Source organism: Ochotona curzoniae, unplaced genomic scaffold (assembly GCF_017591425.1).
Source record: "Ochotona curzoniae isolate NIBS_2020 unplaced genomic scaffold, NIBS_Ocur_1.0 scaffold_4701, whole genome shotgun sequence".
NCBI lineage: Eukaryota > Metazoa > Chordata > Mammalia > Lagomorpha > Ochotonidae > Ochotona > Ochotona curzoniae.
In genome coordinates this window covers 42,730,998-42,743,373 of record NW_024467122.1, presented here as the reverse complement: position 1 = coordinate 42,743,373, position 12,376 = coordinate 42,730,998, and the positions used below count along the sequence as shown (strand labels likewise).

Here is a 12,376-nt window from a genome sequence, read left to right as displayed (position 1 = left end):
TCTGACTCGCCTGCCAGTTCTTTTCCCCGTTTGTAAACCTTAACGCTGCTGAAGAATCGCTGCTTTCTCTCCAGCTAACAGTAGTTCCTTCTCAACTGCTTCTTGTCCAGCTCCACCCAAAAGAAACGCTTTGCCAAGTCGATAGGCCTGAAAAGGAGCCAGAATGTGTGTGTCCTGTCTCTCGAACTGTCACAAAGGATTCTATACTGTCACAAAGGATTCTATACTGAATAGAGGAAGTGGTTTTGCAATTATATTACCTTAAAAAGTCTGCAGGGTAACAAGATGTATTACATGCCCAATTCCCCCCAAAATTAGTTGATTTTACAGCTCTGCAAGAATCCATGCGTAAGTTTTAAAGTTTCCTTCTTCAAAGAGAAAACTAGGGCATCCACGAGGACTTTCCCAGTTACCTTATCTAACAAATAGGCTAAGATCTGCCCAACTAGTAGCTCCACTCTTGGAAAAGATACAGTTTTCATCACCTTCAGGGTTTCTAGGAGGCCCTGGCATATTCAACAAAACCAGCTTTGCTTCATGGGACTTGTTAACTATAACCTCATTGAGCTTTACAGCCGTGTGCATCCGCCTCACGTTGGAATGGTCCCTGGGTCGGGGAGAAACAGAGAGAGTTCAGGCAAAAAGGAAACTAGCCACAGTCAATCTCAAGGTCCAGAGTTTTTCTTCTTGATAGGCATGATGTGACAAAATAATTTCCACATCCTGGGTTTTCTCATTTAATGTTTGCTTATTTTATACTGGGACCACAGTACAGACTCACACAATAGGGAGAAAGGATAGTTCCCTTGTATACAGTGGTAACTCGCAATTAATATATATAGGCAAACAACAGTGAAAGCTGGATGTGGGGTAAGCTGAAGAACACCCTATTCCCTGTGTCTAGGCAAAGTCACATTTGTGTATGGAGGAGAACTTACGGCCGCATGTTAAGCAGGTCCTGGAATCCCTCCATTGACTTGGCTTTTTGACCCCGCGATGCCATGTACTTGTCTTTTGTCCAAGTCATGTGCACCTTCTCCTGATAGGTTTCCGTCTCTTCATCTTCGTCCGAGCCAATGCTGGTCAGTCGCAGCATCGAGTTCCGGTCTTTTACCAACTGTGCCTAAGAAAAAGTCCAACACAGTATTCTATCCAATTTCGTCTCATGTTTCATCTTTAATTATTTTTTAAACAAAGTGGGGTTATAGTAGAATAACGGCTAAATAAGATGGAAAAAGACTGTATCCCATGAAGACAGCACAATGGCAATCGTTTCACTGGCTGGCGTCACGGGGCGGGGGCAGGTGGAAGTGCAGTCTCACCTCTCTGTCACGCTCTGTTTTGGACAGCCGCATGTGCCGGAGCATCTGCGACCTCTGTTCCATCATCAGCGTGCGCTCGTACGTGTAGGCGGAGATGTCACTGTCGTGCTGCCAGTGTTCCGGGTGGGCAAAAAGCACAAGGACAGAGACTGATGAGCCGTACGTTTGTATTCCCACTCAATAACAAAGCAGAAAAGTAAAGTAGCAACCTAAGTTCCACCTTTGTCTTGTCCGGTCTTTGAGAAACATGGCATTTTGGGCTGTAAATAAAATCCCAAAGCCCTGAAGGACTTTATTTAAAAATCTAATCACAAGCATGCCTCCTCAAAATACAAAGCAAAAAAAAAAAGGTTTTTTTTTTTTTAAATACTCTAAGGTTATACAAATAAAAAAAAAAGTCATATATATTCACAAACATGAATTAAGCTATATTAAGCAGAAAAATACAAAGGCTGGTGAGACCATCCAAATATGCTAAAATCTCAGCCACGCCTTCAAGTGAGTGGCATTAGAATTGCCCAGCCACTTCCTGATTGGTTGAGAGACAACCAATGGGGAACATCTTCCCTGCAGGTTCCCGCACAGAGCAGGAAGGGTCAGAGAATGTTTAAAATCCCAAGACCTTTCAGAAAATCTCAGTCTCTCCCCTTCTCCTTTTAAGAGGCAGCCCATCTCCTGGCCCTCTCCTGGGAGATGCCTTCCCCGTCCCTCTTTTTTCCACATTCACCTGCTCACTTGGTAAATAAAACTCTGTCTGGATGTTTATTTCTACACTAAGCTGAGGAAAGAACCCACTGAGCTTTGGTGTAACAGCAATGAAGTTAAAAAAAAAAAAGGCAAAATCGAAAAGCAACATCAAAAAATACAGCACACCCATGCATTACTTATATAAGCAACAAACTAGGGTCTTGTTGGAACTAGGACATTCAACCACATTTCTAGCTAAATAATTTCCCAAGCCAGAAGAGGCTGTAGGCAGACAGGGTGGAGGGTGGGGGACTGACACTCTCCTTTGTCTCAAACTCATATTCCTCACCATCTCTACCACCTCCACCTCTGCTTCAATGCGCAGGTGATAGAGGAAGGTGGCCAGGTCCTTTTTCATCTGGATACTGTTATCTTCTAGCTGGGCTACGGTGAAGATCCGGATGCTACATTTTCGCCACACCTGAGAGAGCACCAGATGGACAGAAGAATTAGAAGGCAAAAAAGGGAGTTAGTTTCTAAAATATGAGGCATTTGGGTCTAGAACAACCCTGCTCTAGTAAAGGGGTGTTTGTTCCTGGCTTCCTAACTACTGAACTACAGTAGGCCAAAAGACTGAGCAATACTGTAGGTTTTAATTTCCTAACAAGAAAAAAAAAAAGCAAAAAGGAAAAGAGAAAGGCTGGTGTGCTACTGTGAAATAAACACTTGGTTGGTGTCCCAGTTTCCTTGCATTCTTAAAATCCCAGAAATCGTCAAAGTAGTATGTGTCTTTTCTGATGCTAATGGAGGACAGCTGCCTGCTATCATCAGGACATGGACAGGTCACAACAATGACCAAGACTGGACTAGCAGGCTGGGACTTCATTCTCCAATCCCAGCGAGGAGAAAGAAGCTATAGGAGTCGGAGATTCCATCAAGGAAGTGGTTACCAGAGAGCTTCTGGTCAGCCAAACTTGAGACCAGCAAGGCAGAGCACACAGACGGAACCCCTTTCCTTACACTGCCTTTTGAGCATCTATTAACTTATTTTTAGAGTTATTTATTTGTTTGAAAGGCAGAGTTACACAGAGAGAGGGAAATAAAGAGAGATCTTATATCCATTGGTTCACTCTCCAAATGGCCACAATGGCTGGAGCTGGGCCAGTCCAGGAGCTTCCAGGTCTCCCTCACGGGCCCAAGGACGTGAGTCTTTCTCCATTGTTTCCCTAGGCACAGAGAGCAGGATTGCAAGCAGAGCAGCCAAGACTAACTAACACCCATATGGGATGCTAAGTAAGGGTGAAACAGATCATGGAAGAGTCAAAAATAATCCCCAATTCTGATTCTAGTCCCAACATTACACCATCAAAGAAGAATTAATCTAACAAACCAGGACAGAAGGGAGGAACAGTTTTAAAAGTTGTCTGCAGGCCCGGTGTGGTAGCTTATCAGCCTAAGTCCTTGCATTGTGCGCCGGGATCCCATATGGGCACAGGTTCACATCCTGGTGGCCCCGCTTCCCATCCGGCTCCCTGCTTGTAGCCTGGGAAAACAGTCAAGGACGGCCCAAAGCCTTGGGACCCTGCACCCATGTGGGAGTCCTGGAAGAAGCTTCTGGCTTCAGATTGGCTCAGCTCTGGCTGTTGCGCTCACTTGGGGAGTGAATCATTGAACGGAAGATCTTCCTCTGGCTCTCCTCCTCTCTGTGTATTTGACTCTCCCCACCTGCAAGCAAAAAAAAAAAAAAAAAAAAAAAGTTGTCTGCAATACCTTGTGCTGTTTCAGTAGGAATGGCAATAGCATCAGCATCCCCCCATCATGCACAATCCACCACACATCAATGTTGCCCTCAGAAAACTGCTCCACATTGCTGGGAAAGAAGGAGACGTTTTTAGACACCAGTAGGGCAAGGTGAGCAGCTGTTGTCACTCGAACTGTGCCTGCAGAGAAAAAAGAATCAGGCTGAGCTTAGGGTTGCTCTGCTTCCCACCTCGCCAGCAAAGCAAAGCTAATGCTGTCAGACAATTCGATGAGCAAGGCATCTCATTTACCTAGCAGACTGTACCTCATGAAGTTTAAGAAAAAAAAAAACACTGAGAAAATCCAAGCAGGTAACAGAATTAGATTGAGAAGCAAGTGTATGCTGCCTTACATGTTCTGATGACATTTCTAAGGTGGGTATGTGCAGTCTCAGGAGGATGCTCAAGGATAATCCTCCCAATTCCTGTGAGGATGGTAGCACAGGAAATCATCAATGTGAACATGGCCATTGGGAAGGCTGGCCATTTGGTGTAGCAATCAGAATGCTAGCTGAAGCATCTGCAAGCCATGTTAGAGTGCTAGTGCCCAAGGCACGGCTCCTATTCCGGCTTCCTGCTAGTGCAGCCTCAGGGAGGCAGCAGGCCAAGTGGTTAGATTCCAGCAACCCATGTGGGAGACCTAGACTTGGTTCCCAGATGCTAGATTCAGCCTGGTACAACCCAGCTGTTGTGGCATTTGGGAACTGAACCAGTGGACAGATGATCTCTGACTGTCTCAAATAAATGAATGACCGAATGACTGGACAGAGATCAACAATTCACAAATGTAATACAAAGCTGCAGGAGGTGGGTAAAATCCTATTATTATTACCAGTAAGTGTGGTGTCTGATTAGGACTATGTGTCAACAACGGCAGAGGAGGCTGGGGGTGGGGACAAAATGACAAGGGTTAAACTACCTCTGCTCTTTGGTCCCCCCAGTTAGTATGGCAAATGTTTTTTAATACCAATAAAAGTTTTCCAGGCGCGAGCATCTTCACTTTGGCGCCAGCCATTAGGCCAGCCCATCACCACCGTGTTGTGCTTCATGCCCCCAAGGCCACATGACTGGATGAGGTGGGAGATGCCCTCTTTCAGCTTAGCAGCCACCACCAGCTGGCAGAATCCTTTTACTTTCTCTGCCTCCATTAGATGCTTTATGGTCTGAAAGAGTCACAGAACCACAACAGTGAATTGCTTCACCCCAGACCTTTTAACCCAGTAGTCCCTCTCCACATATATTTCCAAACTCTTGCCCAACTGTTCACAACACTCTGCTTCCTGGGCCTGGAGCCTATCTTGCAAGTGCCAGGATCCGTAACACTATACGTCCTATAGAAAAGGACCCAAAGGGAAAACTGCCCATTGAAACTTTATCTTTTTTCACTTTTTTATTAAGGGCTTACTACATATTTTTACATTTTTACCTTTTCCCCTATTTTGCTTTTTTCCCTCCTGTGTAACTACTAAAAAAAAAAAAAATGAGAACAGAGATCAGCATGAAGTAAGTGTTCACCATTCTGTTTAATCGGCCAGGGTGAAGTCAGCAGGCCGAACGCTGTCTTCTGCCTTCCTCAGCCCCAGGCATGCCCTGGCTGATCTTAGCAGAAATTCAATCTGATTATTCAGTTTCATTTTAGATCTGTCTCAGTAAGTTTCCTTTTTCAGTTTCCAATTACAAAGTCCCTTTTATTTGTAATCTAATGGGAACTACTAATGACATTTCTATTTATGTGCCATTCTTCCTGACTTCCATGTAGCAAAGCTAACTGGAGAGAATCTCACTGCCTCCCAGGGGGAAGGGGAGGGAACAACGGCATGGAGGTGGATTTCATCCTCCAAAAAGCACAGACCAAGTCAGTGGGGTAACGACCAAATCGTCCTGGCTTGAAATCTGATGCTTTTTGATTTTCACCACCATTCCAGACTAAGTTTTCTTAGCATTTCTAGATCTTTAGATTATTACAGCATTCCAAAACAACACTTAGTAGAAAGTTTCATCAAATGGCAGAACTAATTTTATTATTTTAAACATCATTGTGAAAACTACTTGCTTCTTCGGGTTCAATATTAATACTCAGTACAGCCAATCAGAAATAGGAAAGGGAGCTTGCTCTTTTTGCTGCCTGTGTGTAAGAGGAGCTGCTTCCTGCCTCCTGCCGGAGGGCTGGGAAGAACACTGCCCTCAGTGCAGGTGAGAGGTTTCTTTCCACGGCTGCTCTGAGGCTCTGATCAGCGCTTGCCCTCTACTGGACATGCTCACAGCCTCAAGACACTGACAGTTTAGTAACACTTTACATGGGAAAAAGAAGGGAACAGCTACCTTCTGGTTCATCTTATTATTTGGGTGGCTGGGAATGTTCCGAAAGCAGCAGTAAGCAGGCATTCTCCTAGATCACTCAGGAAAGGGATTAACTACCAACCACCGAGCCAGTGAGTCTGGTCTCCTACCTGCTCGGCAGCTAAAGCTTCACCATAGTTCTCCAGGAAGTTGCCCACAATGACTGAGCCCACAATAGTGAGGCCCTTTCCTGCTTTGAGCTGCGAGGCGAAAGTGAGCAGGCGAGGATGCTTGACATGCAAGTCTTCATCTAGTTTCAGTAACACAAGCAATTGAGGTCTGTGAGGAAAAGGGGAAAGAGGAGGAGAGGGGTGGGAGATGAGAAGGAGGGAAGGAAACACGTCAGCTTCGAGAAATAAAAGGGCAAGTCCATCTTTAACTCAGCATATCCAAGTAAAGCATATAATTTGGCTAAAAGAAGCAATCAGAGGAAATGATAGGGTCAGCACACTTGGGTTATTTTTAACGCTTCCAGTTGTATCTGAAACTGATCAGACTTCGAGGGAAAACAGTTAAGACACAGATACTAAAATCACAGATCCCGTGGAGAAAAGGGCCCCAAAGAACCACGAGGTTGGTATCATGCATCAGAACAGGCCCTTTACACCAGTGTCTCGAGCCGCACGGCTTGTTCCTGCCTGCTGCCCGTGTGCTGGGCGCCATGGAGCGCTGCGGTCAAGTTGTTTCCTTTACCTCCAGTTCTTAGTGTGTGGAGGCCCTTCTTCCAGGCGAAGTAAAGCAAACCGGGCTGCACTGAGGGACAGCCCGCGGATACCATCACCCCACTCTTTCTCAGCGCTGGCAGACAAAGCAGAAGAGCAAAGACACACATTTAAATTACAATTTCAAGAAACAAATTGTTCTTTAATCTGAAAGTGACATATGCACTTAGTAGAAGATTGAAGCGCATACTGATGGCATGTGTAGTACTCTTTTTTATATACATCTTTAAAATTTGTCATGATACGGTTCCATAAGCATCCTCCCATTCCTCCCACCATTGCTTTTCTCCATATTATTACAATAGTGTAGTCCTTCAGCAACAGTCACAAGTATAACATTCTATTTAAGTGTATCATGGCATTACAGACAATGATAGAAAGTCTAGTATCATTGTTAAGGTATGTTTAATAGCTTCTTTGGAAATCCTCCCTTTATTCAGGATTGATCCTCTTTTTGTGCTGATTTTAGGATTATTTTGCTACTGTCCTTCTGACTCCTTCAGATGAATATTTGGCTTGTTTACTTAGTTCCTTTCTTGCTTCCTAACATATGTGCTAATTGCAAAAAATATCTCTCTTAACACTACCTTGGCAGAATCCTATAGGTTTTGGTATGTCATACTGAAATTTTCATTCATTTCAAGAGATTTTCAAAATTTCCTCTTTGATTTATTCTAACCAGTGCATTTATGTACTTTTAGCAGAGAGCAAGGTAAAATCCACACTCACCCTTGGTATTCGATATACTTGTAGATCATGCCAGCTATTACCATGGCAACAATGGCATAATACCAAGAAGAGATGAACATCAGAGCCAGACAGATACTCATTCCCATGAAAGACAGGGTCCTAGAAAATGGAAAACAAAAACACAAAGGTGTCTTTCTAAGCAGCTAAAAAATGTCTGTCCTAGTGCCCGGTGTGATAGCGCAATGGTTAAAGTCCACGCCTTGCACACCCGGGATCCCATATGGTCACAGCTTCTAATCCCAGTGACCCTGCTTCCCATCCAGCTCCCTGCCTGTGGCCTAGGACAGCAGTTGAGGACGGCCCAAGTCCTTGGGACCCTGTACCCACATGGGAGACCTGAAAGAGCTTCTGGCTCCTGGCTTTGGATTCGCTCAGCTCCAGCTGTTGTGGCTGCTTGGCGAGTGAGCCATCAGACGGAAGATCTTCCTCTCTGTCTCTCCTCCTCTCTGTATATCTGCCTTTCCAATAAAAATAAATAATTCTTAAGAAAAAATGTCTGTGCTAGAAGTACTTCTCACACTGGCTGATGAGGGATTGCCTGAAAAATTTCAATCTGTTACAGAAAGATTTTTTAGAAAGTACAACAATGACTGAGACACGCATGAGTGTGCACTGACCCCCAACCCATCGTTTGTACTAGTGGATGCTGGAATAACAGAAATGGACAGGGATGCTATGAAAGCCATGAGAATGGTTAATACTTACTTGTGTTATAGAGAAGTAATACAAGCAATACAGTTAATACTTGCTTACAAGGAAGCAGCATGTGGCCAGATGTATTAACAACTATGATCTTTTATAACAGATTTCATCCAAATATTCCCAAAACTTTTAGGAGAATTTGACAGTGTAACTGTAAATACAGCCTGTGAGAAAAAAACTACCACTGATTTTCTTACTGTATCCAAGAGAAACTTGGTAGAGCAAGGAAGTGTTTATTTTGATCAGGTAAACTACATATACTGGAGTTCTTCTGCATATAGAATTAATTTCCTAGGTTTAGGATAACTGTAAACAACGACTAGGAAAGTTGTTAAACTGGGGCTTAATCTAGTTCTAATGAAAAATAGGGTAAAAGCAAAGACAGTAAGAGAAGCAAAATAGCAAGACACATACAAAGTTTGCAATGAACTTCGCACTCAAGCTAAAGCTAGAAAGAAGACCAGAGATGTTATCTTATCATCAGCTCAAGTTCTAATGTTTTTCCAGATAAAGGTCTTGTCACTAACCACCACTGGTAAGGCAAGGCCAGAAAGGGATCAAGAAGTTAGCAACAAAAATATGGCAGCTGGGACACACAGGACATAATTAAGGGACCATGTTAAGTGCCCTCTGCCCCACATTGGAGTACCTCAGCATAATACCTGGCTCAAGCTTTTGACTCCAGCTGCCTGTTAACGCACACCCTAGGAGGCAACAGCGATGGCTCAAGAAATCAGGTTCTTGCTACTGGACAGGAAGAACTGGAATGAGTACCTCAGCTCCCAGCTTTGACACTGAGGGCACCTGAGTGGCAAACCCGCCAATGGGAGCTGTCACTCTCTGCCTCCCAAGCAAACAAATATTTTTTAGAAAACTCTCAAAATCCTTAGCTATGAGAGAAAATAAAAAAGTACAAAACAAGACAGGCACCAGCATTTTGGTGCAGTAGATTAAAGCAAGTGCCTGAGATGCCAGCATCCCATAGAGCACCAGAATTTGAGTATCCAGCTGTTCCATTTCCCATCCAGCTCCCTGCGCATGTGCCTGGGGAAGACAGTGCCAATGTATTTGTGTCCTTGCTGGAAGACCTCGATAGAGTTCCAGGTTCCTGGCTTTGGCCCAGCTCAGCCCAGGTCAGTGCAAACATTTGGGGAGTGAAGCAGCAAATGGAAGATCTCTTTCCTTGTAAGTACTCTTCCCAAATAGATAACTTTTTAAACATGCATGCACATTTATGGCTTCTATGGGTTGGAGAGAACTTCACAAAGAACCAGGCACTACATGTAGCACTTTAAAGTTACTGGTTCTGAGGCCAGCATGGTGACAAGCGGGTTAGTCCTCCACCTATGGTGCAGGCATCTCATGCAGATTCTGGTTCATGTCCTGGCTGCTCTACTTCTGATCTAGCTCCCTGCTAACGATCTGGGAAAGCAGCAGAGGATGCCTCAAGTCTTTGCGCCTCTGTGTCCATGAAGAAGCTCCTGGCTCTTGGTTTCAGATCAGCTCAGTTCTGGCTGTTGTGGCCATTTGAGGAGTGAACCAGTGGATGGAAGGTCTCTTTCTCCCTCTGACTCTCCTCTCTGTAAATCTGCCTTTTAAATAAAACAAATAAATCTTTTTTATAAAGAGATATTGATGCCTGGGCACATTGCCACTCAGTGCTAAGCTGCCACCTGCAATGCTGGAATTGGCACTGGTTTGAGTCCCAGTTGCTCCACTTCCAATCCAGCTTACTGCTAAATGCCTGAGAAAGCACTGGAAGTGGTAGACTCTCTGGGCACTGTCACCCTGTCACTGAGACCTGGATGGGGTTCCAGACTTCTGGTTTCTTCCTGGCCTGGTCCTGGCTGCTGTGGCCATCTGGGGCATGCATCAGCATATGAAAGACTTGTCTGTCTCCCACTCTTTTTCTGTCGCTCTGTCCTTCATGTAAATAATTAAATCAATAGAAAATAAAGTCAAAGTTTATATGGTTACATGCTCTGCTGAAAGTTACATACAACTAGGCAGAAAAACAGCTGAGATTCAAACTTGGATCATGTTACTCTAAACCTCATACTCCAGCTACTAAATGAAGTTGTCACAAGGAAGACAGTGTGAGAATGAAAACAAAAAAAAATCCAAGTAAAGACAAAAATCAACAGAAGTCCAGCGCTAAGAAATAAGGACGGCCCAGGCACAGCAGCCTAGTGGCTAAAGTCCTCACCTTGCATGCACTGAGATTCCATATGGACGCCAGTTTGTATCCTGACTGCTCCACTTCCCATCCAGCTCCCTGCTTGTGGCCTGGGAAAACAGTCGAGGTAAGCCCAAAGCCTTGGGACCCTGCACCCACGTGGGAGACTCAAAGAGGCTCCTGGATTTTGGCTACGGATCAGCTCAGCTCCGGCCATTCCAACTACTTGGGGTGTGAACCAGCAGATGGAAGATCTTTCTGTCTCCTTCTCTTAAATCTGCCTTTTCAATAAAAAAAATTAAAAATAAAACTTTAAAAAAAGAGAGAAATAAGGAAATAAAATATGCAAAAAGGAAGGCTATTTTTTTTTAAGATTTATTTATTTTTATTGGAAAGGCGGATATAAAGAGGAGGAGAGACAGAGAGGAAGATCTTCCATTTGATAGTTCAGTCCCCCAGTGACCGCAATGGCTGGAGCTGCGCCAATCTGAAGCCAGGAGCTCCTGCCAAGTCTCCCACGTGGTGCAGGGTCCCAAGGCTTTGTGCCGTCCTGGGACTGCTTTCCCAGGCCACAAGCAGCGAACTGGATGGGAAGTGGAGCTGCTGGGATTAGAACCGGTGCCCATATTGGATCCCAGCATGTGCAATCTGAGGACTTTAAGCACTATGGTATCGTGCTGGGCCCTGGCTTTGGTTTTTAATTTCAGCAGCTGTTATAAGTCATTATGAAGTGAAAAGCTCACTATGAGGGTAGAGTTTTGGATGAGAGCTGCTGATATTCTGACACCTCACCATTTATTAGCGTTTTAGGTCAATGATGGGTTCTTTCCAAACGTGGGAAAGAAGCAAAGCGGACTTACCAGTGGTAGTAGCGGAATCGGGGTCTCCAGTTGGGTGTTCGAAGTAAGGTTTGCAAGGCACAAGCCAAGTTCACAAAGAGGTAACACATGAGAAAAAACCTGTGAGAATAAAATAGTAATTCAAAGAATAAGAGTGACTGTTATTGTAAAGTGATTCTTTTGAGGGTTATTTTAGGTAACTAGAGAAGTTTTCATATTGAAGTCTGTTTCTTGACATGAATCCTTGGTAACACAGGCTATAAACGTACCCGTTCACCTGCCCACGTTCTCAGCGGCACAGCCATTCTCTCCAGTGCTTCTGGCTCATCACGGTCTCTTCTTCCTTACTCACCCTTGTTCCAAATTCACTTACACAGTCATAAAGATTCAACCTATTGGGCCCGGCGCGGTGGCGCAAGTGGTTGGGGTCCTCGCCTTGCAAGCCCGGGATCCCATGCGGGCGCCGGTTCTAATCCCGGCAGCCCCGCTTCCCTTCCAGCTCCCTGCCTGTGGCCCGGGAAAGCAGTCGAGGATGGCCCAAAGCTTTGGGACCCTGCACCCATGTGGGAGACCCGGAAGAGGCTTCGGATTGGCATGGCATCGGCCGTTGCACTCGGAGGATCTTCCTCTCTGTCTCTCCTCTCTGTATATCCGCCTTTCCAATAAAAAAATAATAATAAAAATAAATCTTTAAAAAAAAAAGATTCAACCTATTTAAAAATCTCCAAACCTGTCTTCTTCTTTTTTAACTCTACTACTATCACCTTCTTAGTTCACACTTTTATTTCCCCTTTCCAAACAGCATTTCTAGCTCAAATTTAGCTTTTTTGTAATCAACTTTTATGCCTCTTTAATATTCCTTTTATACCAACCTGGGCATTTTAAAACATAGATATGAACACAATATTATTTTGTTTTCAAAAGATTATCCATTGCTTTCAGGTCAAAGTTCCAAGATTCCTGTGTAGATGCAGAGGTCCAAATATTTGGGTGGTCTTCTGCTACTTTCCCAGACATATTATCAGAGAGCTGGACCAGC

The 12,376-nt window shown here is 44.4% G+C and overlaps 1 protein-coding gene across 3 annotated transcripts in view; it reads right to left on the bottom strand.

The window, feature by feature from the left end:
• SLC12A6 (solute carrier family 12 member 6) overlaps positions 1-12,376 on the bottom strand; it is a 120,589-nt gene that overhangs the window by 3,177 nt on the left and 105,036 nt on the right. For all 3 annotated transcript variants that reach the window (XM_040969631.1, XM_040969632.1, XM_040969633.1), the window contains 10 exons: positions 11,359-11,457; positions 7,600-7,719; positions 6,842-6,946; positions 6,259-6,427; positions 4,776-4,971; positions 3,780-3,949; positions 2,359-2,490; positions 1,323-1,430; positions 939-1,123; positions 474-607 (listed from right to left, as the gene is read on the bottom strand). In XM_040969631.1, coding sequence (XP_040825565.1) covers positions 474-607; positions 939-1,123; positions 1,323-1,430; positions 2,359-2,490; positions 3,780-3,949; positions 4,776-4,971; positions 6,259-6,427; positions 6,842-6,946; positions 7,600-7,719; positions 11,359-11,457 — 1,418 coding nt within the window. The remainder of the gene's footprint in view (positions 1-473; positions 608-938; positions 1,124-1,322; positions 1,431-2,358; positions 2,491-3,779; positions 3,950-4,775; positions 4,972-6,258; positions 6,428-6,841; positions 6,947-7,599; positions 7,720-11,358; positions 11,458-12,376) is intronic.